Genomic DNA, 26,121 nt, shown 5'->3' with positions numbered 1-26,121 from the left:
GAAGAAAAACCATCTTCTTGTTGGAATAACGTAAGACTGCTTTTTGAACACCGCTACTTCCACACTTAACACCATCTCCATTAAAAGCACGTCATAAAAAACCCGGTCGTGGCGCTAATACTCAACAGAGCTGCAGAGGAGAAAAGGCTGAGCAATGCCAAGCCTGCATTTGAAATCCACAAGTCTTCCCAGCGATCTAGCAAACTAGATCCTTGTTTCCCAGTGCCACTGTTTCCCAGTTGGTCGGATTATCGCTTTTCTTTCGGATTTCGAAAGAAACTCTTCACTGCGTCACACACAGGCGGGAAGGGAGCGCCGCTGACTTGCTGAGGAGCCGCGGCGCCTCGCGCCCTCACACTGCACGGTGGGGGCGGGGCGGAGTGGCCCTGCCTGCGCCCAGCCGGGGCGGCTGCAGGGCCGCTGCTCCCCTCGCTAGGGGCGTTCGGACGCTCCCCGGCCTAAGCTCGGCCCTCCCTCGGCGCTGGGCGATACCATCTGGCGGCACAGGGGTGGGAAAGCCGCTTCCCTCCCGGCGCGCGGAGTTTTTCGGCTGTCCCCGCTCACCCCCGCGCCGAGAGGGAGAGGCGAGGCGCGCCCTGGCGCGTGCGCGGTTCGGGCGGCGTTCGGCGTCAGCGGCAATGCCGGAGATGGCGGATCCCGGCACGGAGCCGGGCACGGCCCGCAGCGGCGCCGGAGCGGCGGCGACGGCCGGGGGCACCGAGGACAGGAGCGACGGCGGCGGAGAGGCCGTTCCCGCGTCGCCGCCTACGCCGTCCCGCTCCGCACCGACGGCCGCGGGGAGCGACGACGGGGGGAAGGCGCTGAGCGCGGCGGAGTACGCGCGGCGGGTGCACCAGTGGCTGTGGGACTCGTACTGCGGCTACCTGAGCTGGCACTGCGGCCTGCCCGCCCTGCTCGCCGCCGGCCCCGCTGCCCGCCTCGCCGCCCCGCCGCCGCCGCCCCCTCCCTCAGCCCCGCCGGGTTCCGCTCCCGCCGCCTACTACAGCCCCTTCTACCTCTTCGCCCCGCCGCCCGCCGCCGCCTCTCCGGGGCCCCGCGCCCCCCCCTCGCCCGCCCCCGCCTCCTCTTGGCCGCCGGCTGCCGCCGGGCTCTCCCCGCTGCCCCGCGCGGCTCCCGGCTCCGGCGGCGGCAGTGCGGCCCCGCGGGAAGCTGCGGGCCGGCCGGCAGGTGAGTGAGGGCGGCCTGGGCCGCGTTTGTGCCGTGTTCGTGTGGATGCCGCTCGTTCCTAGCGCGGTTCGGGTGACTGGAGCCGAACTGACTTCATCTGCTCCTTTCCGTGCTGCGGTGACATCGCCTGGCCAAGTCGAAGGGAAGAAGCGGAGCCGTGGGGCTGGCAGCGGGAACTGGAGTTCGTTTCAGATGTCAGTATTTGCGGAGTGTGTATAGCAGTGCTTCTGTTTGCGTTCTCTTGAGAGCAAAGCAAACTGATTGCGTGCGAGAGAACGCGGGCAGCTTGCAGGTGCTTCCCCGCCGGCTGCTGGAATGGCCGCCTCCTTTATTCCGGGGCTGCCGATGGACGGGCATCCATCCGACTGTGCTGCCGAGGCCCCTGGAAAAAAGCCAGGTGTCCTGGCCCTCCGCAGGGCAAAGTGCAGCGGGCAGAGCTGTGCCGTTGGTGTGAGCTCGCTCCCCGAAAAGCATTTTTCCTTCCTTTTTTTTCTTGTTCTCTTCGAAGGGAAGGGATTCTGACTTTTAAACGTGGTTTGTTTGGTTGCGGTGCAGAGCAGTGCTTGCTTTCGTTCGGGGTTGTAGATTGCTTTTATAGATTGCTTTTGAACAGAAGCTCCCTGTCCCTAAGGCAGAGGATACAAAGGTGGATGGAAATGTTTCCTGGGTTTTTACGTAGCTCTTCAGGAATAAATGCAGTATGCCCAAGGCAGCTGGGGGCACGGATTGCTCTTCCTGCTGGTGAATGTGGTCATTCTGAATGCTCGTTACTGTTGTGACACCCGGCCTTCCTAAGGGAATTCTTTGCGTGCTCCAGTGCTCCGATGCAGTCATTTGTGCTCCAGCTTGTGAGGGGATGCATCTGGAACAGCTCAAGTGATTACATCTCCTTTTCTGCTGCGGATTATTGTCCTTGGAGCAAGCTTGGCAGGAGAGGACATGTTTCCATCCTGGTGCTGCTGTAGTTTACAGCCCTGTGTGCTTATGTAACATAGGCTGTCACTTTTTTCAGCTGAACTTTGCGCATTTCTAGCTGGAGCGTCAAAAAGCAGAGCAGGTGACCGCCTCTCCCAGCTCAGTCTGCCTGCAGCCGAGTGTGAAAACATGTTAGTTGTATGTTAGTCGTACTTAGTTGTACGCTGGGCAGCAGCAAGCTTTTGTTGGATGCTAATTGTGGTTTAAGATGCTTTGCCCCCTTGCGCCTCCCTGCCTTACTGTAGCAGGTTACCACTCTTACACTAAGCACAGTAGAACAAAGCACGCTCAGACACAGTTGCCCTGTGTCACTGCCTGATTAGTGTGACCCCTCCTTCATGTGACAGCCTGGGCTTTGAGCTGCACGTTGCTTTCCGCTGTCCCCACCACACGTGTTAACTTGTGATGTAAAAAACATCTCCTTAAATTGCTGTGGGGGAAATACGCTGAAGTCTCAGCAGGATTTAAGGTAACTTGAATACTTCCACAGCCACAAACACTTCTGCCTTCCTCGGTCGCTGTGTCTGTGTGTCCAAATGGCACTGCTGCTGCTGTCAGCCACTGTGCTGCATTTGAGGAGGGCATTTGCTCTGTGCTTTTTGCTGCTACGTGCTTAAGCTGGGCCAGCGGAGGTTGAGGTACAGAATCTTCTGTTAGAAGTTTTTTGACAACTTGGATATGCTTCAGCAGTGCAAACTGGATCTATTTTAGTATTCCTTATGTAAGTCATGCTGCTTGACAGATAGTATCAATGTGGAGTTACCAGTGTAAACAGCTATGAAGGGAAGATACAAGCTGAGTCGCATTAAGCAAAAACTTGCTCTTGCATAATCACTGCTTTATTGTACTTACTGCATTTAAAAGTACAGAAGTGCCCTGGGCTTGCAGCTTCACATGCACAGCTTGTGAGGCCGGGACTGGCAGTAGCAGTTGTGGAAGCTGAACTGTTCTGGGTGAAATTTAGCATAGAGCAGTGATGTTTTTCATGATGTTTTGTTGAGATTGGGGTGAGAATTTCCTTTTCCCCCTCCCCCCCTTTTTCTCCTTTTCCTGTATGTGGGACAGGCATTTGCAGAAATGCTGTTCATTTTGCCCCCATCTGCCGTTGGCCAGTGATGCTGGGGAAATGGGTTATGTTTTCTGGCTCGTGGAGCACTGTGCTGTGTTGTATTATAATAAACAGCATAGGAACCTTTCTGACAGATGTGACTAATGCTTTCATCTGCTCCTGTTTCTGGGTCTAACCTGAAGGCTCATATAACTGAAGTAATCCAGATGCGTTCTTTTAATTGATAGACTTCTTTAGTAGAATTCTTGGTGTGAGCTGAGATGAAGCTGTTGGTTGTGTTCTTGCGAAAGGTATCTGTGAAATATCCTTGAGAGAATTGAACTTCTTAGTGCAGTACAAGCTGGGTAATCCTGACTGTTTCTGTTGCAGGTCGGGAGTTCATTATCCCTTCGCTGGCACACAGGTTCATAGCAGAGATGGTGGATTTCTTCATTCTGTTCTTCATAAAGGCAACCATAGTTTTAAGTATTATGCACCTCAGTGGGATAAAGTAAGTAGAACAGTATAAAGGTTTATTGTATACAGCTTTAAGGTCTTTGTGCTCTTTGAGGTGTCATGATGTATATGTGCTGTGGTTATGCATCTGATGTCTCTTTCTTAACTGGCACACAGCCCCACTATAGGATAACCTCCTTTTAAATCTTTCGTGATCTGGGGTCAGCTGATGGCAGGGGGAAGAATTTTGGAGTAATTTTGTAGGCTCACAAACTCGTTACTAAGGATTAATTAGACTGACCTGCAGTATATGATTTTGAGGAAATTAGCAAGAATTTTTTTAAATGCTCTTAAAAAAATCTCTGTGGGAAACTTTTTTGCTTTGTTTAAAAAAGGTTTTTATGTCAGATCACGTCAAATATGTATCAGCAGGAAGGTTGCTAGGAACGTTGCCATGCTGCAGGCTTTAGTGAGCATAAGCTGGAGGGAAAATGGAATAAGCATCTTATGCATCAACTCTGCACCAGAATGAAAGTCCTCACGTTTTTATACTTGATATATTTGGTTTTTTTTAGTGCTTAATTACCTCAAAGGCTCTCTCCTTCTGCAATAGTTCTTATTAGCTGATTCAGTTCCTCCACTTTGATACATTCAGATATTTCAGTCTCACGAGGAGATGGAGGCTTAGTATGGTCCATACACTTACATTTCAGAATTGAAGGTTTCTGCTGAAACAGCCTTCCAAATGTTGGCTGGATGTAAACTGATACTACAGAGATAACATCTTTTGGACAGGTTGAACTGCTGCTTGAAGGGTGTGGGGAAGAGGCTTAAATCCAACACAATAAATGTCAGTATAAATTTTCGGTGTTCGTTGTTCAAATAAGCAGGCAAATGAAATGCCAACATCTCAGTTCTGTTCAGTTGCCAAAGCCTCCAACTCTAACCTGGCAGCTTGTATTTCTAGCTTGGTTTTGTAGGCCCAAAATGATACAGAAGGTACAGGAAAGCTGGAGAACAGCTGTACGTGTATTGTTTCTGCAAAAATGGTGGTGGTGATTGAAAGAGAATCTTTTTCTTTTTGCATTAATGTACAACATATTGAATATTACTGCTCTTGCAAGAGCTACAAAGTTGCTTACAAGCAGCTTCAGAAAAACATTTGTTTTTCCTGGTGAGCTGTGTGCTGGAGGCCAGGCTGAGCTGTCGTGAAAAAGCACGTCCTCACTGAAGACAAACGCTTCGGGCCAACATTGCACTGAAGGGAAAAGCAGATTGTGCCATACTATCATTTTCTCTGTTCCTTATCTTTTTTGATCCTGAACAGAGAGGAGAGCAAGTAATGCACGTATGGGTTGTTTTCAGGTGGGACCACACCTATTTGAATGGAAATCATAGTCTGGATAGGTCACTGAAAAGTCACCTCCCGAGCACACATTGCAAGTGTGCCTATTCCACGTATCAGATGTCAGATCTGTGCTTTGGCTTGTGAAAATACACAGCTGATTCCAGGCTGCTGCTTTGCATAGCTTCAGTAGGGGAAATGGCTCAAAGTTTCAACTGCTCGGTGAAAGCATTTTGAAACTGCTGAGGAGACAAACCCTGGTCATGCAAAGAAGGAGAAATGTCCTTTGTTGCCTAGTGACTTGCAAGTTCTGCCTTACAAGAGAACAACGCTTTGGGTTCCCATCTCCCTCGCCTACCTTTTAATGAAGATACTTGTATCCGTGTATTTGGTGAGATGACTGTGGAATCCCTGGTGTATCTCTCAAGAATGAGAGTTTTCCTAACAGTTCTGCAGCTCACTACATAGGCCATCCTGTTGCAAACGTGGTAACTGAATTTTTTCATAATGAAAAACCAAACAGCAACTCAGAAGGAACCCTACCAGTGTTGGGAATTTTAGTGGGTGGCTTAAGATCACAGAAGCTGAAAAGCTATTATTCTTTTTTAATAACAGACTGAAGTGAATTCCAGTATTAGAAGGGACAAACGAGTTCTGGCTTTTGTGTATTGTTTTGTTGTTGCTGTTTTGTTTTTTTTTTTTAAAGTTATCTTATTTTCAACAGAGACATCTCTAAATTTGCTATGCATTACATAATAGAAGAAATAGATGAAGATACATCCATGGAAGATTTGCAGAAAATGATGGTAGTAGCTCTCATCTACAGGTTGTTAGTCTGCTTCTACGAGGTAACTACTCCTACATTGGAACTTCTGTAATTCATATGTGGCAGTTCTCAAATCAACAAACAAAACAAATGTATCATCAGTGGCCAGTGAAGTAAATCCTTTTTACTTTGAGTTCTGTGAAGCTAGGTGACTTTTGGTTGAAAGCTAAGTTTGCCATAGCAGTGAACTGCAGTGCGTTGTATGGAATTGAAATAACTTCTTTTTGCAGATAATCTGTATTTGGGGAGCAGGCGGAGCAACCCCGGGGAAGTTCTTGCTTGGACTGCGAGTTGTGACGTGCGATACGTCTGTGCTCATCGCGCCCAGTCGTGTGTTGGTCATTCCATCCTCTAATGTCAGTATGACAACGTAAGTATTTCATGTTAATGGTATGGAAAGCGTGCAGTTTGGGAGGAGATGCACCGTGTTTTTATTGTTGGCTTTGCCGGAATTGGATTGCCAAGAGCCATTCTCAGATTCTTTCAATATAACAATTACTCAGTTGTGAATATTTTCCAGTTCAGGTGGTAAAATAATCTCTAAACTCCGGAGGTCGTGGGTTTGGGGAAAGCAGAAAAGTGACAATAAGGCACTGAATACCTTTATTCTCTTTTCAGGTCTACGATAAGAGCTTTGATCAAGAATTTTTCTATCGCTTCATTTTTTCCTGCGTTCATTACGCTGCTGTTTTTTCAGCACAACAGAACAGCCTACGATATTGTAGCAGGAACTATTGTGGTAAGAAGAAATGGGATCAGATGATATCAAAAGATGACAGACTCCCAGACTGTTTTTGAATACCGTTCCCAAATGAACAAAGACCTACCCCAAAACTGACACCGAGATGACCGTCCGAATCTTAAGCCCAAATTAAAGCAGAATGATTCTGCAGCTAAAGGAATGCGTTGCTCCAGAGCGGTGCCAGCAGCTACCTTCAAAGTATTGGAGTTCTCACCAGTGCCAAAGAATTGTGAGAGAAATGATGTGTATTAACCGCAGCTTGAAATTAAGTGGCTCTGTTAATAACTGCAGAACGCTGCTGTTCTGTTTGTCATCCTGGGGTGAAAGCAGATACTGAGAAATACTCCTCCTCGAAAGAAGTGTTTTTTCTGCAGTTTTGGGTATTGGAAGTAACTAACTAGAAAATGTTTTCCAAGCAGTTGCCTCAGTTGTGTCGTTGCAGACTCTTTGAGGGGAAGGGAACTGCAGTGTTGGAGAGTAAGGCACATTCACTGAGTTACAGTGACGGGTGTGTAGAAAGAAAACAGTGTTTATCGCTGCCTTTATTATTGCTTCACAGATCATATTCCCTCACTTCTTGAAAGTATTTTATCTGAATATTGATGTGACAAGTTTTTTTTGCATGATTATCTTAAGTATTGTCATTTATTTAATGTGTCAAAGCTAATGAGGTGAAATGGTAGCTGCTTTTTATCTGGAAAGGGCATTTTACACTGCAGTGTTAGTGAATTGCCATGTATATAATTTTGGAGCTGTGAACAGCACACGTAATTTGCTTCTGTCTGGAGTGAAAGCACTTGTCTATTTCTTGCATATAATATCAAGCAAAACAGCTGACTGAGTTTCCAGGAGCATGCAGGAACTATTAACTGAAACATGTGTTATGGGTGTAAGTCTACCAAAGTATAAATACTACTTGTTTTCTCTTTATGTTCTGGCTAACTGTTGGTATATTCAGAATAACTTAAATACTGAATAAAAAAGCCTAATATTTTGCATGATTATACATAGCTTTGATTTTTGTTCTTATGGCATTAGCATCTTGGAAAGGGCCATCTACAACTGTGTTGATGTTCTATTAAGATTTGAAGAGTTTGGAATTCTCCCAGAGCAGTTTTTGTCTGCTCTTCTCTGAAGCATACCTGCTGCTCTGCTGCTGAAATTCTTACCCTTTCCTCCCTTCTGGAGGTAGACAATGGAAGTACTTGCATGAGCTCTTCTTCTCTCTTCAGGTCAAACAGCTTAAAAGCAGTAACGTTAATATTCTGCATTAGTTTAGTTTGACAAGGGCTGCTACTTTGTTTATGAAGAGAACTTTTTGCATACACTTTGTGATCTTTATTTGCCATCTGTTGAAATGGCATTTTCTCCTCACTGAACTTTCTAGAACTTTCCAGAATGAAGTCTCTGCCTTTTTGGATAATAACTCTCAGATTCTTTGCTGTGAGCAATCATTTGTCTTACCTAGAAAGCCCACTTCCAATTGCATCATCAGAAAATGTATCTGTACAAAACACGAAGAACAGCACTGCTGATTTGAGTGCTAGAAGTTGAGGAGGGGCTGCCCAGCCTGACAGAAGCTGAAGTTGTTAGAACTGACAAAAGCTGTGCTGGGTTGGGTGTTCCCTATTTATATTTTCACCATGAATACAGATAGAACTTGTGTTCTTGTAGTGGTGATCTAGAAACTGGGATCCAGGATGGAGGCAGGTAGAACCATAGCTGGATAAAATTTCAGTGTTAAAGCTTCAGATTTTTCTTAGCCTGGAGAAAAATAGCCTGTCCAGAGCAGGCAAAGAAAAAATTACAATTCAGAAAAGCTGAAGCTGGCCAGGGAAAAACAAACATCCAGTTGCCTGGACAAGTGCATGTTTATTTTTCCGGTTTGTAGGTTCTATACTTGGCAGGTAAAAGGGCTGAGGAAAACTGAGTGGCATTTCTCTGATTTGGACACCTGGAAATATCTAACTGCATATAATCTGTCCACAGCAGTAAGATGTGACCACGTGAATAACAGCTTAGCTCCGTGCTTTTCAAGTCCAGTTGCTAAACGCTTTTTCTGTGTATGGAAATACTGATCCATTCTGCACATGCTGCAAGACTGACAGAAGTGAAAGTTGGCCTTTGTCCTCCTGTGAAGCGTAGCTCACAGTTGGAAGAGTTTCAGAACATGGGCATGTATGGCTGTAGAAATGCAAAGCAGCACTGAATGGCAAAGTGCTGCCAAGTAACCACTAATGTATCTGAAATTATTTATATCAGCTCCAAGCCAGGTGGGCCATGCAGGCTTTTCTCCCCTGGCACTATGAGATGGAAGTGGTGCTTTCACTGTTTGCTGCAGTAAATGACTGGATCTTAACCATAAACTAAATGCTATTGCTTACCAAAAGCTCAGCTGTAGTCCCTGAAGAATCAAGAGCATCCTTCCTTCCTCTATTAGATTGTCTGCTCTCTAAGAAACTTTTCTCACTCCTGTAGAAGTGGAAAAAAAACACATCATCCACTTACAGTTGGGTATATTTTGTTGTGGTGAATGTTTCTACAGTTAAGTTTTGTAGCAAAAGTTAGCCTCATAGCTACAACAGTTGAGTCACACTTACGGCTCCAAGCAAGCCTACAATAAAACTCTTAACAAGTGAGAAGCTCCAGTTCCCTGCTAATTTAAAGAGTTCTCAAGTCCACTGTGGTGGCAGAAAGCACGTGACAGCACAGGGCATGAGCACACTGCCTTGCAGCACAGCTGCAGTCACTGAGGCCTTCGTTTGGAGTTAAAACTGCCAGACAATATTTCATATTTTTATTGATGGCATTTATCCCATGGTTTAACATGTTAATTATACTGTAATAAACATGGCTTTAATATTAAACTTTTCCTTATTATCCAAAGTCACCACAGTCCATTTCAGTAAATATAAAAATATATACTTAATACTTTGTACAATACTGGTTTTTGGTCCAAACAAAAATGGATCAGAAAAGCCAATAAACTTACTTTAAGAATTCCCAATTTTAAAGATTTTCTAAATGGATTTAGGCAACTTTGAATAATGGGATTTACATAATAAAATCTGAGACAATACTAAACAAAAATGGCCGTAACACACAAAATTAAAATTTCCATTTCACAGATCTGTTATGCCAAAAAAGTACATAGAGAAACAAAACTGTATTTACACGTTTCATAATAAAATAACAAAGGCGAGACAGGTGATAAAGGGCTGTAAGAATGAAAATATAGAAATAGCATATAATTATTAAATGGAGAACTACAGATCTAACAAGTCCTTAGCATGAATCGTCCTGTAATCAGTCTTCCTCTATCAGAAAATTTTAGTGCACGATACACCCAAACTCACTCACTTCACACATACACCGGCACAAACTCAGCATAGAAATCATTCGTTACCAACATTCTCTACTCTATACAGAACCCCTCACTGGTATAATTACATTTCGGAGGCGTCAGTAAACGCAGATGGGCGCACGGAGCGGTGCAGATGAAGAGGTATTGTACAAGCCATTCATCTCTATAGCCGAACCATGCCGAGTCAGTGACAGAAGTAACTTGCTGGATTCTAAAATAGGTTTGCTTGAGAACGGCCCCGGTGCCAACTCTACTTGTTACAAAAAAACTAAAGGAGGGAGGGAAGGAAAGGGCAGCAGAGTTCTATATTCCTTTAGGCAGATCTGACTTCAGCTAACCCAGCATGAGGTACGATCCCAACAACTGAACAATGCAGGGCAGCAGCTGCTCTCAAAGTTGCTTTACCAATCGGCGATTACTTTCTACGTCTAACTGCAGTCTTTATCTTCCGACCAGAAACTGAAGATCCAGAGGCAGAGAAAATATTTTTTCCATTAGTCCTATCAAAAGAAATTAGCAGTGCAGAGTTTAGGACAGTATAGTCGACAATGCAGTAGCAGCACTGAGCAGATATTCCAGAACAACTGTTTTATCATCTGGCTCACTAGTTAGCAGCTGGCAACACACAGCGTATGACGAACAGGAAGAGAGTTCCAGAAACCAAAAGCAATTAAATCTCTCATTCAGCAGGTAAGCAGCACACAGTGGCTAAATGCAGACCTTATTTTTCAAGAACATTTCAATGGGTGCATGGCATTTCTGAGAACTAGGCTGTTGTCAAGCTAGCGCTGCTCACTTAGCTGCTCACGCTAACAGAGCGAGGAAAGCTGCCGTGCTTAGACAAAAATTCCAATGTTCATCTGAGCACCTCACAATTTAACATCAGAAGAGGCTGCACACAGTCCACTGATACTACCAAAAGCTCAAGTGAAATTCTGATATGGTCTCTTACCCCACTGTAAATGCTGGAGGCTGGCTGAATGAAAATCCTGAAGAGCCAGAAGGCTGTACCGGTGCTGCTGGTGCAGGGGGATTTGCACCAAAAGTAAATACTTCTGGGTTACTTGTAAAGTTGAAATTAGAAGTACTACTTCCAAACTGGAATACGGGACCTAAGAAAGATGGGGCAGAAGCAGAAAGGAATAAGAAAATGAAATCTGAGTTCATTCTTTCCAGCAAAAACCTCACCATCCTCCCCCTACCTCTGTCACACATTGCTCAAGATGGCAAAGCTTGGGGTGGGAGGAAGGTTTACCAGAAATGCTAAATTACCACAGGAGCAACACTAAAAAACTTCATTTGCTTCAGTAGAGAATCATAAAGGGATTCTAAATAAGATTGCTGGCACACTGCTAATGAACTGTTTCCTGCTATCTGTATTGCCATTAATTTATGCCTGCATGCACTGAAATATATCAATGAAGTCTCAAATTGCAGTACTGAATTATCATTTACCATTTAAACAAACTTTGTTGTGTAACTGCAGTCTGGAAAATAACATTAACCGTTCCTACAATCAAAATAACACAGACAAACCACGGGGACTTTTCTCTTTAAACTCCTACTTCATTCATTACAGAAGGAAAGAGCAACTGACACGGTGTGCCAACTAATTACTGATTAATACAAATGCAGGCTGCTTTCAACAGAGAGTATTTTGTAAAACATCCGAGGAGAAAAGAGGCTTTTCTTTTCTAACTGGCCCTAACCCTTTTCTGTATCTGATCCTGTTATCAAATACAAGTGTTTTACCTATGAATGTGTTTAGTTGAAAAAATAATTATTACTGTGGAACAGATCTTGCACTTAAATTGCAAGGATCATTCTTGCCAGCATATTTCAGAAAAAGAACTTTAAATGAAGCTTTCACCCATACAGGTCTAGTACTAGCAATGTATCTCACACAAGAAGTCTCCAATCCAAATAAGTTGGCAAAAAAACCTAAAAACTACTCTGTAACAAATCCGAAAACAACTGCGCAGCGCTTCTGCTGCTCTGGTCTGTCTGTACAACCTATGTGTACCTGCACGTCTCTGGTCCTCCCTTTTATGGAGGTTAATTCTTACAGTTGAGTATGTGCACAAGGCAGAAGTCATCTCACTCACTAAACTTCAGATGCACTTCATGGAAAACAACTCACCGACCAAGCAAGCTCTCTGTGAGACCAGAAAGGAAGAGGATGGTCAACACTCACCAGCACTGGAGGTGCCGGAGCCAAAACCCGGTTGTTGGCTCGACTGCTGTCCAAACACAGAGGGCTGAGTGCTGCTCGTCACAGAGCCGAAGGCAGGAGGCGCAGGCTGAGGGCCGGCTGAAAACAGCGTTGTTGACAGGGATCCAAAGCTGGGAGCGTTCGGCTGGCCGGGGCCCTGGCTCTGGCCAAATGCTGGTAGCTGACCGGCACCAAAGGCCGGGCCAGCAGCAGGCGCTGAAGACCCAGACCCAAAGACAAATGAAGAGGACGACCCTCAGGGAAAAGAAGAGCAATTTCAGCATGTGCTGGGTTGTTTCGTTTGTTACAGAGCTTATCTTTGCAGCTGGGTAGGTAAAACAACAAACAGCACCTCCTTCATAATAGGAATTATACCTTTTCTTGTAAGAAAGATGAAAAACAGCATGCTTTCAAGAGTCAGTCAACATACACCTCAAACACTGGTTGTCTAGCCTCAAATTGCCGTTAGCCATTCACGTTCTAGAAACAGACTCCCATGAATAGCCCATGCTGATCTGTGTTTACTAAGAGTTATTTATATCACGGGTGAAGAATACTCATTCATTTATTTTTAATATTTCGATCATTCAAAATGCAGCTCCTGATCTATTGGAATCAGGAGAACGGAAATCTTTCCTCTTGTCAGCAATTGTACCCTTCCTCATCCAAGTGTTTACAATTATCAATTTCTGGAGACCAAATCAGGCTTGCAGGGACCTAACCCAGCTACCAGAATAATTCCATCCCTCCATGTAACAGAAAACAAGCTCATTCAATGTGCTGCTTTGGTTCTGCATGGCCAGCAGAAATAATGAGAAGAAAATCCATGACTGAGCAGTGACTTCAAACACATACACTGCTGCTGAGCAAAAGAGACATTCTAAATAGCACTGGTAATCTAATGCAATTTAAGCAGACGTCATGCAATGAAAAAATATCCATCTCTGCAACACAATGGCTGACTGTTTTTCCACGAAGGAAAACAGAAGGTAAGACAGGCTAAAAGGTATTTAAATACTTTTATGAAGATTTTTGATAGCTTCGTTTACTAACAAAAAGATGCTGGAAGTCCTGACTTGCTAGTGGCTTACACTGATCTGCTTATTGCTGTAACTTAGGGCTGTTCTCTCTCTGTTGCTGATATACAAAAAGTAACATTTAATTCCCATGAATGACAAGTTTAAGGAAACTGATTAGAATAGTTGTAGCTTCCCTACAGGTTTAATTTTATTACCAATAGTTTCTAGGCAGAAATACACATTATTTGGGAGCTTTAGCCTAGTGCCATACTGCTAAATTCATGCTGCACTTCACTGAGCAATGCATATAGAACGTGAAAAAAAAAATCCAGATTCTTGTTTCTGTGTTCAGTAACCAAGAAAATGAAAGACTGGCTATGATGCTCTCTAGAAGTCACCCTTTACAAAGCAGCAGTTGCATATATCAATACTGTGTTTGTGATATACACTTGTGAAGGATGCTCATTACAAATCTTGATGTTATTTACAGTGCTTGATAGTTTTAGGTATGGGAGAGAAAAAACCTGCAGTTGTCACTGACTGTTTAACCTTCAGCACTGGATTGATACTGAGAAGAGGGAAATTCACTCTCATGATGACAAGTTCCTACGTGAATGAAAGCCAGTAAAGGATTGTCCACTGCACAGAATAACAGCACAGCCAGTTGATTCCTGAACTGTATTTCCCAGACTGCCCGAAAACCTGAGCCCCAAGCATTAGTATTGTTTATATGTTGTTGAATGTAAATAGTCACTACTTCTCTTCTTTCCATACGTTTTGCCTACACGTTCTCCATGAAACACTATTTCCCTGCTCCATTTATCTATTTTGTGACCTAACAGCAAAAACAAAAGCACCTGCTTAAACGTACCTGTTGAACTTGATGTGGCCGTGGCTCCAAAGGTAAAGCCAGAACTTGCTGCACTGCTACTGCTGGCTCCTGAACCAAAGACAAACGGAGCAACTGCTGCACCAGTGGTGGAAGATGTGGTTGCTGGTTTGCTTTCTTGAGAGAAGCCAAATGACTGAGATGCTGTAGATTCTGCAGAATTGCCAAAAGCAGTGCTGCTCACAGTGTTGCTGGCTTGCCCAAACACGAAGGGAGTGGGAACCGGTGCAGGGTTGGAGGAAGAGGTGACGCTGCCGAACACGCTGCTGCTGCTGGCTGAAGTGGTGGGCACAGCTGTGCTGGAGGAACTGGAGCTCAAGAAGCTGAAGGATGGCTTTGCTGCTCCTTGATCTGCAGGGCAGAACAGAACACGAAACGCTGCCAAACACCGAAGTGTGTGCAACAGAGACCCTGTTCCAAAGGCTGTACAAGGAGAAACACTGACTGATGCCTCAGCTACTATGCAGCCACTGTGGATTACTTAAGATCCAGATCTAATACACTGATTGCTGCCATTCACAATTAATGGAATGGGAGAACCGTGAAGAACGATGACACCACCACAGCTGTAGGCTTTAGCAGTTACAGACACCAAGCATTGGCTGTAATAATCAGAACCAGATTTAACCAGTACATCTCTTCAAACAAAAATATCTTTCAGATGCTCCCAGAAGAACAACATCAATTACCTGCAACATTTCTATAGTTTGTTTAATAGAACAAACAAACAAACAAAACAAAACAACAACAGTGGAACAGTTTCTTCTGTAGCCTCTCCTGAAGTTACAGCCCCGAGCCTACAGCCCGAAAGCCAGTTATTAAGCTGATCATCCTGCAGCCTCGCTCTTATGGCTTAAGCTCACTGCACTTCAGTACTTTCAAGACCTGCTTTTGGGAGCCATGGAGAACAGCCCTCTGTTACAAAGCTGTCACGAAGTACTGAGTGCAATTTTAGATTTAAAGCTTTTTTTTTTTTTTAAGTATATAATTCTTCATCTTTCCCTAAGCTTCTGCTCTCTCATTATTACACCTGACCCTGTTCTTCATTTCCCACTGCCATTATTTCCAGCAGTTATGGACCTTTTTCCATCTATGCCACTTGTAAGTAACTCTCCACTGTGTTGAAGAAGGCTTGTTAAAGTCTCCTTGTTACACAAGGTGTTTTGTCAAATTCCCATGACTAAATCTAACTCCAGAACTTCAACTGGAAGAGAAAAAAAGCCAAAACAATACAACCTCCCCTCCACCAAATCCCACAATCCCCAATCTGCTCACTAGCAGCTCAATTGTAAGACTACAAAGATTAAAAATACCACAACCCTATGCATTGCTTTTATTCCCCCTGTTCTTTTCCTTATTACTTCCAAAGTTAGCAGAAGTTAGTAACGAACGCTGTTCTCTACACCATGGTAAGTCATACAAAATGGAATTACAATCAGAATTTTTCCACACAGTAATTGTTACTAAAATCTTTCAGTCCGGTCTTTCAGAAGATAAAACACACACAGAACTGAGCGGTATCTATTTAATTACTTCCACACCTTTGTGGCAGTAGAACTGCAGCAGTACACCTGGCAGCACAGCTGCAAGTACACACGAATGAGACAACTTTCAGATCTCCCTTAAAACCATAGCATGAAGCCTCTATGTCATCACACTAAAAACTTTACCACCAATGATGGTGCTAGCACAGAAACCATACAAATCATCTGTGTTCGTGTGGGATGCAACACAAATTCATTAAGGTGCAACGATTTCTTTTCTTCTTGTCCAAACCTAATCTTAAAACTCACTGAAATTGAAATAGGAATTGCTACTAATTGTCTGTACATCAACAACTGGAACAGAAATTACACTACATACAGTAGTTAAGCTTTTTGTAAAGCTCCAGTACATGAACCTATCAGCTCCTACAGATCTTGTAACTTATGACTTTAAAAGTACTATTTGAGGGACATAGACAGTTGAAGACAAAAGATATTCTGCTTACCTGAAGTACTGGCTTGGGCCCCAAATGAAAAAGCTGGCTTTGCCTGCTCGGTTTCCTTCTCTGATGGTTTAACAAAGCTGAAGTTGAACATAGGTTTTGCTGTGCTTTCTTCTTTGGTATGCTCAGACTGCCCGACGGAAAAGACAGGTTGTGCCTTTGACTCTTCACTGTCAGCTTTCTTCCCAAACACTAACGGAGCGGCAGAACTGACAGAATCCTGTTTCTCTTCTGTCCTTCCCAAAACAAACTGCGAGGCAGGTGCCGACTCCACGTTACCAAAAGAGAAGCCTCCCTTGGTTGAAGGAGTTTCTTCCTTTCTCTCATCTGGTTTCTTAAATGCAAAAGAAGCTGACGCAACTTCATTTTCTGCCACAGTTCCAAAAGTGAAGCCAGCGACTGCGGTTTTATTCTCATTGGTAGTTACGGAAGAAGTAGAACTTGAACCAAAACTGAAACCTCCCAATACTGGTTGTTGCTCTTTCTTTTCCTGCTGTCCCAGGCTTGCTGTCCCAAACTGAAACGTTAAAGGAGCAGGACTACTTGTAGACGGAAGGCCAAAGGTAAAATTGTTACTTTTATCTTCCTTTTTATTCTCTTCTGATTTAGAGTCCGAGGATGAAACTCCAAATTTGAAGTTCCCAGAACTGCTAGGAAACTTGAATCCCCCAGGCGCAGCGTTAGAAGATGCAGATTCAGATGCAATGCCAAACTTGAAGCTCCCTTGTTCTCCGAATTTAAAACTTCCTGTGGTACTTGATGTTTGAGAATCAGAGGATGATGACTGAACACCAAATGTAAATGATGGCATTGCAGCATTTGTGGACACAGCAGAAGCATCAAAACCTGCAGAAGTAAGAAATAACATTTACTTTGTACTCTATGGTACATCTGTGGCACATTAAGGTTTCAGCTACTTAGCGAGTTTCTAGTCCCTAACTTCCCAATCAGAACTGTAAAAATAAAACACAAAAAACAACCCAAAATCAAAACAGAAAACAAAATTCCCTCACGCTTCTCTCTAAATAAACCTTTTCACAATGGTATTTTTCTGTCTGCTGCTTGGCTTTCAGATGTGCACTGGTATTAGATGTAATACACATTACATTATTATTACACTTTTTGTCTAAACTGCAAATGAACATCATGTAAGAACAAGCATGTTGTTAGAAAAGGCTTTTCTCTAAAAAGCATACATTTATTCTTGGGAAAATGTGTGGAAACATACATGTGACCTTATCTAGACAATACTGCTACAGGAAAAAATGAACAGACCTGCCATAGCTCTAAGGAAAAAAACTAACTGAGCTTTAAAAAAAGTCAAAGCAAAACAAACTGCAGAATGTACATCCTCATTTTAACCACTCAGTATTACCTTTGAACTCTGCTTTGGTGCCTGGCTTTGCACTTTCACAGGCTACACACTTTGTGGCCTCCGGTTTGTTTTGGACCAAGCAGACCTCACAATCCCAGCTTCCTTCAGGCTTCTTGAATTTATCTAAATCCAGAAGTTCTCCAGAAGGAGCAGCAAATGCAGACGCACTGCTGCTGGTCACAGGCACTGAACTCCCTAGGAGATAAGCAGTAATTAAACACTCTGCTTGAGTTATAAAGTGAACACAAAGTTTAAGAACCTCTCAAGTGCTCTCGAGTTTACAAATCAGACAGGTGTAACAGTGAAACATCAAACAACAGCTATTCATACAACTCAACAACACAGCCCAGTTCAGATGTAATTCATGGATATTCTTATCAACCAAACACGAAAATAATTTCTGCTGACACAAGTAACCCATAGTCAATGTTAGCACACACAAATCAGCGATGAGTGTAAAGTGCTGTGAAGCTACGAATTTATCACATTTATTTATCTCCAAATTCCAAAGTCAGATATGTTGGAAACTACACCATCATGAAACAAACAGAAAGGAACCCAAAGCTTCCAGACACGCAGCTCTGTTCAGCACACAAGCTGCAATGTCATCAAGAGCAGCAGAAACCTCCATAAAAGAGGCCTGAAAGACACTGCTTTCCCTCTGACTTTTCTCCCTGCAAAGGAATAGCTGATGCTGCGGCAGAAAACTTGTAGCTCCACAAGCATGAGGATTGAAGCAGCCACCCAGAAGGCACTAAAGCATCACACTGACATCTTCACTCCAACTGTTTTAAATCACTGAGGGCAGCTTTTAAAAGGGAGGCAAAAAAAACAAAAAACAAAAAAACCCCTTGTATTTGAAACAATAAAGGCAGGGTTTCTCTTTCATGGTATATCCAGCAGATTTTATCCTCATCTTATTTTCAACACTCTTCCCCTTCACAGATGTAACATATCCATGCAGTTCCCTCCACCAGGAGGATAACAGTAAGCCCCTCATTTTCAAAATCCCTCCTTGCAACAGCTGCAGTTTCAGATAAAGGTTCTCAGAGGCTCTCCAAGAGAATCAGCTCCCCCTGAAATGCATTATCTTACCTGTTGAAATTTCACTTTTATTGTACAGGATGATCACAAAACCAAAATCTAGTTGGTCCTTATTTTTTTTTTCTTCAGGAATATATTTGAAAATGTGTTTTTTGACATATTAGTATATTAAATGATGTGTAGAGTCAAGACATTTACAATGTCAAATAGAGGGTGACAATCCAGAACCAGACTGAAGAACCCAGTGGGTTACCTGTGTTCTTGAAGCCTACCACTGCCCTTCACTGGGATACTGGACATCAGGTTTTGTTTTAGCTAAAGAAGACTAGTTAGGACTACACAGTCTTGAAATCCAGCTTCCTATCTCCCCTCATCTAATACAAGAGTTGAGTGGAGATATTTTTGACTGTGGTTTGTAAATATGATTTTTACTTTTTTGAAAAAGTTGTTTGTTTTTTTTTTTTAAAACTCCAGCTACAGAGTTCACATTTTTTTCTGGTGAAAAATCAGTGAATAGTTCTTAAATTAAGCCACCCAGTTCAGACATCTTTCCTCACCAACAGCAATGCAGGGAGTATTTGCTTTGACTCAGCTCTGTACTAACACACTGCACAATCAGTTCAATTAATGGGATAGGCTGGAACCTGGGCTGACACCTTGAAAGTGCCTGCAGTCATTCTTGCAGACAGGCACTAATCCATCAATCACATCTGGCTGCTGTGTACAAAATATTTTCTATGGGTTTTTTTTGTTGTTTTTTTAATTCCATAACGAAAACCACAGACTAAGATGGAAACAACAGGTTGTCTTAACAGGAGGCTAAAAAAAAAAAAAGGCCATACCTGGTTTCTCGGACTGACAGGCTACACATTTGCTATCTTCTGCCTTATTTGATACAAAGCATGTTGCACAGTCCCAAGAGCCTTTTGGCTTCTTAAACTTGTCTCCAAAGCCCAGAGTGACTGTGGTGTCAGTGCTGCTGGAGGAGGACGTCACAGTCACCGAGCTCTCTGTGGTCACTGGCAATGCCAGAGTAGGCATTACTCCCATCCCAGGCTTTGGTGTCTCACATGCTACACATTTGGTAGCTTCAGGTTTGTTCTGGACCAGACAAGTATCACAATCCCACGTTCCAGGCGCTGCCTTGAATTTGTCTCCAAAGCCCAGCATCCCCACTGGAGAGGCTGCTGCCTTTGTGGAGCCACTCGGACTTGAGCTCATCGTCTGTTTCGTACTCTCAGCTGTTGACACTTTAGCAGCTTGGCAAGTGACACACTTGCTGTCTGTGGCTTTGTTCTGCAAACACGGGTCACACGGATCAGTCTGCCAATATGATGATGCTTGTTTCGAGGTCTCTTTACCTGCAGAAAAACTACTTATTGCAGGCCTTGTATAAACCACTGTGCTTGTGATAGGCTGTGCAGATGCAGAGGATTGTGTTTTTACAGATGTAAATCCTGGAGGAGGAAAAAAATACACATATCTTCCTGTTAAAGCTGTACCTCACTACAGTTAGCAGAGTTACTAAGGACACTACAGGGCATAAATTTCAACTCAAGTGTCAACAGTTACAAATATACATTCAGACTGAGTGCAAAAGGAAGTCCCTGGAAATCTGATCTAAAGGGTTTGAGCTTCATACGCTGCACTGAGACACAACAGAAAGCTTCATTTAACTCTTCAATATCAGTAAAGTTTGAAATCAATTTTTTCACTAGTTGACACGTGTGAGCAAACAGTGGCTGACTGAAATCTGACTGTCCATCATGCACTGGAAATAATTCAGTTTCATTCAGACACCATGCCCAAGCAAATCAAATTTCTGAAGCCATTCCTTCTGTAGTAACTATTCAAATTCACTTCAGTAACCGTGCAGCAGTTTGCCCTGTGAACAATAATCTGCACGATTATTTCCCTACAGGTGCTGAATATTAATTAACAAGAAGACAGTAGAACAATTGTCTCAATTTTATAATCTTCCTTTAAAGTGCGCTGGACACAGGCCAACTTGTTCCTTTAAGGTGCCAATTCTAACAGAAAACAGAAGCTACTAACAAAGACACAGTAAAGGAAATGCACCTTCAGTAGCAGCTCAAGTTGCCTGTAAAGCTAAAATAAATACTGTGTCGTTGGCTTATTTTTTAGCCAGCAATGAAGCCTTTGAACAGTGTGGATGTAGATCCTGCTGCTCTTAAATTGAAGAAGAAAGTGACTGTCACTTCATTCAGAGGTCTTTCCTTAAACAAAGGAATTTTCTCCCACTTAGCTCCTTACAGTACAAAAAAAATTACAATTTAAGGCCCAAAGATTTGCAGCTTTTGCAACATATTCAGGAATGGAATCCCTTTTTCTTTTTTTTACATATATATTCATATTTTCAGGACTGTTGAAAGTGGGACAGGAATGCTGAGGTTTACAAACATTTCCTTTTCAACTCCATAAAGTTTACTTATTTAAAATCAAGTGCTGATTATTTGATTGTTTTCATAACTCATTTACATCCTAGCACAACAGAGACATAATCCATCTCGTTTTGAAGGTGCAGTTTTACTTTCAGCAATAAAAACCACTCAGAAGGGGCAGATTCATCCTAACAGACGTAGCACTCAACACAATGCTTTCCTACATTTGTATTTACAGCTGATACTGCATTAACCATGACATAAGCTTTTTTTTCTTTTTTAAATCCATGTAAGCATTTTTTCTGCTGTATCTTTTAAGAAGAAGTTCATTATCTCACCAGGGTTTCTTAGAACGTCTAACACACTCCCTTCCTTTAAGACCTTTGCAGGTTTGAAGGGACCATCATACTCTTCTTTTTCTTCCTTCTTATTGCTGATGCTGTTTACAGCGCTGGTATCTTCAGAAACAAGAGAAAACAAAAACATCTGTCATGATGCAATCCAACTAGAACAGAATACACCCACTTTTGCCAGTAACAAGAACTTCCAACTTTCCTGAATCTAAGAATCTTCAAAATTCAACCTGCTTTACAATTTTTAGTTACACCTTGTAAAAGCAGATCTATCACTGAAAAAAAAAAAATACTGCAGAAGCCCAGCACTGTTTGAAATCGCTAGCATGCTCAGAAAGAATAGATTTAGTATTTAATAACACAAAAAAGAAGACCTGCACTTCAGAAGTGAAGTGCTAAAGTTGCAGTTACCGCGGGTAAGGAAGGGCGTCGCTGCTGTATCGCTGCATCCAGAGCGCTCTGCCGATTTTACAACAGGAACACTGAATGTAAACCCCATCTGCTACAAAAAAGAGAGGTTTTTCAGAGTCTGAAACTAAAGAAATTTAATGAAATTCACACACAAATACAAGTCTGACACCAAATCTCCTAATTTTTGGTATACGTACTGGATGACTGCTTCTAAGCCAGAAACCTACATAATCGTTTTTCCCATTAGCACAGCCCTGTTTTAATGGTCTGCAATATTCTACTAAAGGTCTGATAAAAAGTTGAGTTTTTTTCTTTTACTTACAGACAACGGAGGTAGCACTTCTGCCTCAGTAGATTTCACAATAGGAGATGAAAATCTGAACACAGGACTGCCAACATTGCTTGTTGGTTGTACCTGTATTTTCAAAAGAATTAGAAGTTTATATCTAAGAGCAGCAACTACCTGAATTCAGAATCCAACAGAAGTTTTGCAGAAGTTCAGAAATCTGATGTTTTAGTTATTTCTAATCCACAGATGAAAGCAACAATAAAATAAAATGAAGTCTGCTAACGAGTACACAAGACATCATCTTTAAAACTACATCACACAAACCAAGGGAAAAAGATGAGATGCTACTAAATATATGGAAAAGCAGGAAATTGAAGATATCTAAACTCAGCTCTACTAAAGAACTTCCTTGACAGGTTAAAGCAGATATCTGCTTCAAAAAATGCAAAATTATCTCAAGTATTCTGGAACTGATTAACGTTTATTTTTCTATACTAATCTAAATTATTGCACCCTAAGCTTGTTCTATGCAAGGCTTGAACAACCACTTAATCTAGCTCTCATTCAATAACCTCATGTCATGGTGTAACCATCGTAGGCAGCTAGTCACTCCCTTCACATGGGCAGGGAACAGAATCAGACAGGTAAAAGTTCAGTAGCACAATGGCCACTTGGAAAACCAAATGCTGTGCCTCTGCACATCCCCTCTTTTGTCCCCCTGTGTTGCTGCTGAGCACAATGCTATTGGTATGGCTCATCCCTGTGGTCACACAGGACACTGCCCTGGCTGAGCCCTCTCCCAGCCCGTGTGCACCTTGGCCTGCTTGCTGCCAGGGCTGTGTGAGAAGCAGAAATGGCCTTGATGCTGTATAAGCATTACACAAGAACAGCTGAACACTGTTCTGCTATCAACACTGCGTTCACTGCAGACAGGCAACTTTGCATAGCTATAACTATAAAGAAAATTAACTCCATCCCTGCCAAAACCAGGATGAACAACTTGGCATAAAATCCCACCCCCCTGAAATTCCACAGTTATACAGTTACATTAACCAGATGTTTGCAAGTTCAAGACTGACAATCAAAAAACTGCATTTTTCTCTCCAAATTGCAATACAACTCTGAATTATTCAACTCAGTATGAACTAATGCTGGTTAGTTCCACGAGTACCACAGAAGTTAACTTGCAACAAAGCAGATATATACTCATACTGAAAAGCATTCACAGCATACAACAAAGATTTACCTTGTTCATCACTGATGTGGAAACAGTGCTTGGTGACGACGAGACGGTACTGCTAGTCAGAAAACTGAAGTTGAAAGGAGCCAGTGATGCAGTACTGATGGGCAGGGATATTTTCGGGAGTACCGGTTCCTCTACTTCCTAGAGTTGTAAATCAAAATTTTTCCCTTTACAAAACATGCTACTTTCTCATCCTGCTCCACTCTCATTTCTTAATAAAATTAAACAATAAAAGTAACACAGACACAGATTAAGAGAAAGCAAGTTTTCGAAAGGGATTCCTACTCTCCCCATCTCAGTCTGTGCAGTTTTAATTCACGGCAGGCCTGCTTTCACATCACATCACATTCACCACTAGCCCAGTAAGAATACTGCAGTTACCTCAAAATTGTTACCTGTGCAGAACAGAGAGGTACAGATCAGACTTTTTTGTTGCTGTTTTCTATGCTTTAGTCATCAATGCTCTAAAGAAACATCACCATTTCTAAATATCCTCACATTTCTTCCTTTAATATTAAAGTCTCAAGACAAATGAGAAAGTGTTCTTGCAGAACTGGACAGAGCAGCTGCTCAAGTTTCTGAAGCCACTACAACAGTGAATTTAGAAAAATGTAACATTTAAGGTATGTGGGTTCAGTACACAAACAAAACAGAAAATGCCTGCAAAGAAAGCTACAGAAGACTGTACTCTGATAAATCCAGCCATGTATGAGGATGCAAATCAGAAATCAGTACATCTCAAGAAGAACTGGGTTTGTTCTTGCCTTTTAAGCTATTTGATAACCAAGACTGGATGAGTTTGGGTTTAAATGAGAACTACCAACCTAATCACAATCTGCACAGAAGCACCAAGATCTAAATAGAAATGAACGACTAAGCAGAGAGATAAATTGGCACCACAGACATTCAGTGTATCCTATGACTTACAATGTTTCACTATTTTGATTAGGAAAGTTTACAGAACTTAGCTAGTTTTATCTCTATCACTATTTTATTTGAATTACACATACATACTCCATTGTTAGTGATTTCTTTATATTGCATCAGCTAAAAGACCAACTTAAAGACTTACACTACAGATACAGTTACAGGCAGCTCAGATAACATCCAACCAGAAAATCATCTTTTGAGTATTTGTGACTACAGTTTTAGAACAAGAAAAAAAACCCCTCACAACAAGTTGAGTAAGTATCAGAAATGCTAAGTTATCATTAGCAGACGTGCAGAACACCATTTTCTAATTCTCTTATGAACTCTTGGCCCACGTGTCTAAGAGACGTAAATAGGAAACAGTAAATTCAGCATGCTTTGTTTACGTACTTGGCACTTGTTTCAAGAATCACTGCAGTACAGAAACAATACAAATCTCCACTAAAACATTCCTGTTCTTAGGACTCATTCATTTAACTGCTGGTGGGAAACTTTCTAGCGTGAGGAATCTCCAGTACAGCAGAACTACACAGAAATTTCAGAACTACACAGCAAGGCTCAAACAGAGTAAGTAAACAGGAGCTTGCTCTGAAGCCCACAGGAAAAAAACCCCACAAACCTAAGGCTGCATTCTTATAATTCACTGTGAGGTAATAAAACTGACAGACTTCAGTCATCTCAAAGACAGCAATCAAAGGAAAAGTCACTTACCTGTTCTTGTCCAGACTTTGATACGTAGTGTACCCCTCTTTCCCTTCTCATCTTGCCACCACCACTTCCTCCTGAAGTCAGACCATTGGATGCAGGAGTACTGAATTTGGGGTAGGTCAAATTGCTAGCACAGAATAACAACACATGGGTTGGGGGTTAAAAAAAAAAAAAAAAAAAAAAAAGAAAGAAAGAAAAATAAGAAAAAGTAATCAATTTATTTTCAAGCTATTATAGCCATCATCAGTGCTAGAACTGAAACTTGTTAATCGGAATCAGGAAAAAAAGTAAAGCTGCTTCATAAGTTCCTAAATGCTGGTAATACAATTTTTGCTATTTAGAACATCAAGTTTAAAATAAAATGGTTTTAAAAAAAGCAAGGAAAATGACATACAAAGTTGCAACATCCATATGGGAATGATGACTAAGCCAGAAGACCTGAAATAGAAGAGCTGATTCATATTGACAATTTCTAATGCTTCTTCTAGATAGCCCGGGCATGGACTGGTTCTCCAACTCTGTGATGAACATTAATTCTGCAAGGATATAAAAGAACAACTCACAAAAATACACAGAGTGTATGTATGCACACATAGGAAACACTGCCAACAGCTCTGATGGAAGAGAGAGCCCTCAAGATGGTGAGATAATATGGCAGAAGTTTCAGAAGCAGCTCAGGCTTTTATGTGGCCATCAGAAGGAACGGCAGAGGTGTTTGGGTGTGCCAACATTCCAGAATTCTTTTCAGACACCAACACAGATCCCTTTTGTAATGCATACAAAGGCATTTCTCTGTTTGTTATGAAAGCCTTGATCAAAACCAGAAAGATTTCCTAATGCAAGTGCTAAGAGAAGAAAAAGAAAAAACCACATCACAAGCCAGAAGTGAAATAAAGAATAACATCAGGAGTAATATGGCAACAAAATGAAATATCCCTGAAAAAAATCACTTTATCAAAGCTTATCCAATCAGTCATTAAAGAATTAATTATATTAGATCACATTGGAAGACACCAAGTCCAGTTTCTGGAAGATTGAAGAAAAGAACTGGTGTAAACTTGTCAGACACTTGAAAGCAGTCTGATTAGCACTGTGACTGCTGAGAGGAAGCCAGATCCCTAAGGCCATACGCTCAGGCTTTTCTGTAAACCAAACTGTCAGTCAATCAGAATTCTGAAAAAAGCCTTATGTCAAACCAGATCTTTATTCAGACAACTATAGCCTGCACATAAGAGTCTACTATTCTTTCTCTTAACACATATCAGCTTCAAGGGGCAAAGACATTTGTCAGTCTTCGAGTAAATCCATCCTACAA

At 42.3% G+C, this 26,121-nt stretch overlaps 2 protein-coding genes across 2 annotated transcripts in view; one reads left to right on the top strand and one right to left on the bottom strand.

The window, feature by feature from the left end:
- The first annotated feature begins 647 nt into the window (after positions 1 to 647).
- FAM8A1 (family with sequence similarity 8 member A1) lies at positions 648 to 7,586 on the top strand. The gene is made up of 5 exons (XM_042833581.1): positions 648 to 1,188; positions 3,602 to 3,722; positions 5,737 to 5,860; positions 6,069 to 6,208; positions 6,457 to 7,586. The coding sequence occupies exons 1-5, from the start codon at positions 648 to 650 to the stop codon at positions 6,599 to 6,601; spliced, it is 1,071 nt and encodes a 356-aa protein (XP_042689515.1). The 3' UTR covers positions 6,602 to 7,586.
- Positions 7,587 to 9,363: 1,777 nt separating this feature from the next.
- Positions 9,364 to 26,121, bottom strand: part of NUP153 (nucleoporin 153) — a 46,592-nt gene continuing 29,834 nt past the window's right edge. The window contains exons 11-22 of the mRNA XM_042833568.1: positions 24,810 to 24,933; positions 23,172 to 23,309; positions 21,959 to 22,051; positions 21,637 to 21,727; positions 21,211 to 21,330; positions 19,313 to 19,927; positions 17,427 to 17,621; positions 16,055 to 16,897; positions 14,047 to 14,415; positions 12,139 to 12,411; positions 10,897 to 11,056; positions 9,364 to 10,444 (exon numbers count right to left, since the gene is read on the bottom strand). Coding sequence (XP_042689502.1) covers positions 10,360 to 10,444; positions 10,897 to 11,056; positions 12,139 to 12,411; positions 14,047 to 14,415; positions 16,055 to 16,897; positions 17,427 to 17,621; positions 19,313 to 19,927; positions 21,211 to 21,330; positions 21,637 to 21,727; positions 21,959 to 22,051; positions 23,172 to 23,309; positions 24,810 to 24,933 — 3,106 coding nt within the window. The 3' untranslated portion in view covers positions 9,364 to 10,359. The remainder of the gene's footprint in view (positions 10,445 to 10,896; positions 11,057 to 12,138; positions 12,412 to 14,046; positions 14,416 to 16,054; positions 16,898 to 17,426; positions 17,622 to 19,312; positions 19,928 to 21,210; positions 21,331 to 21,636; positions 21,728 to 21,958; positions 22,052 to 23,171; positions 23,310 to 24,809; positions 24,934 to 26,121) is intronic.

The sequence above is a fragment of the Centrocercus urophasianus genome, unplaced genomic scaffold (assembly GCF_019232065.1).
Source record: "Centrocercus urophasianus isolate 14NV4802_14NV808 unplaced genomic scaffold, USGS_Curo_1.0 seq_11, whole genome shotgun sequence".
NCBI lineage: Eukaryota > Metazoa > Chordata > Aves > Galliformes > Phasianidae > Centrocercus > Centrocercus urophasianus.
Note: the sequence above shows the minus strand (reverse complement) of the source record. Positions and strands in the feature narration are given on the sequence as shown.

Excerpts from the sequence above, each read along its gene's own strand:
- FAM8A1 (XM_042833581.1), top strand. The coding sequence starts at position 648 with ATGGCGGATCCCGGCACGGAGCCGGGCACGGCCCGCAGCGGCGCCGGA. Across the intron at positions 1,189-3,601 it reads AGCTGCGGGCCGGCCGGCAG|GTCGGGAGTTCATTATCCCT; the intron begins GTGAGTGAGGGC and ends TTTCTGTTGCAG. Across the intron at positions 6,209-6,456 it reads TCTAATGTCAGTATGACAAC|GTCTACGATAAGAGCTTTGA; the intron begins GTAAGTATTTCA and ends TTCTCTTTTCAG.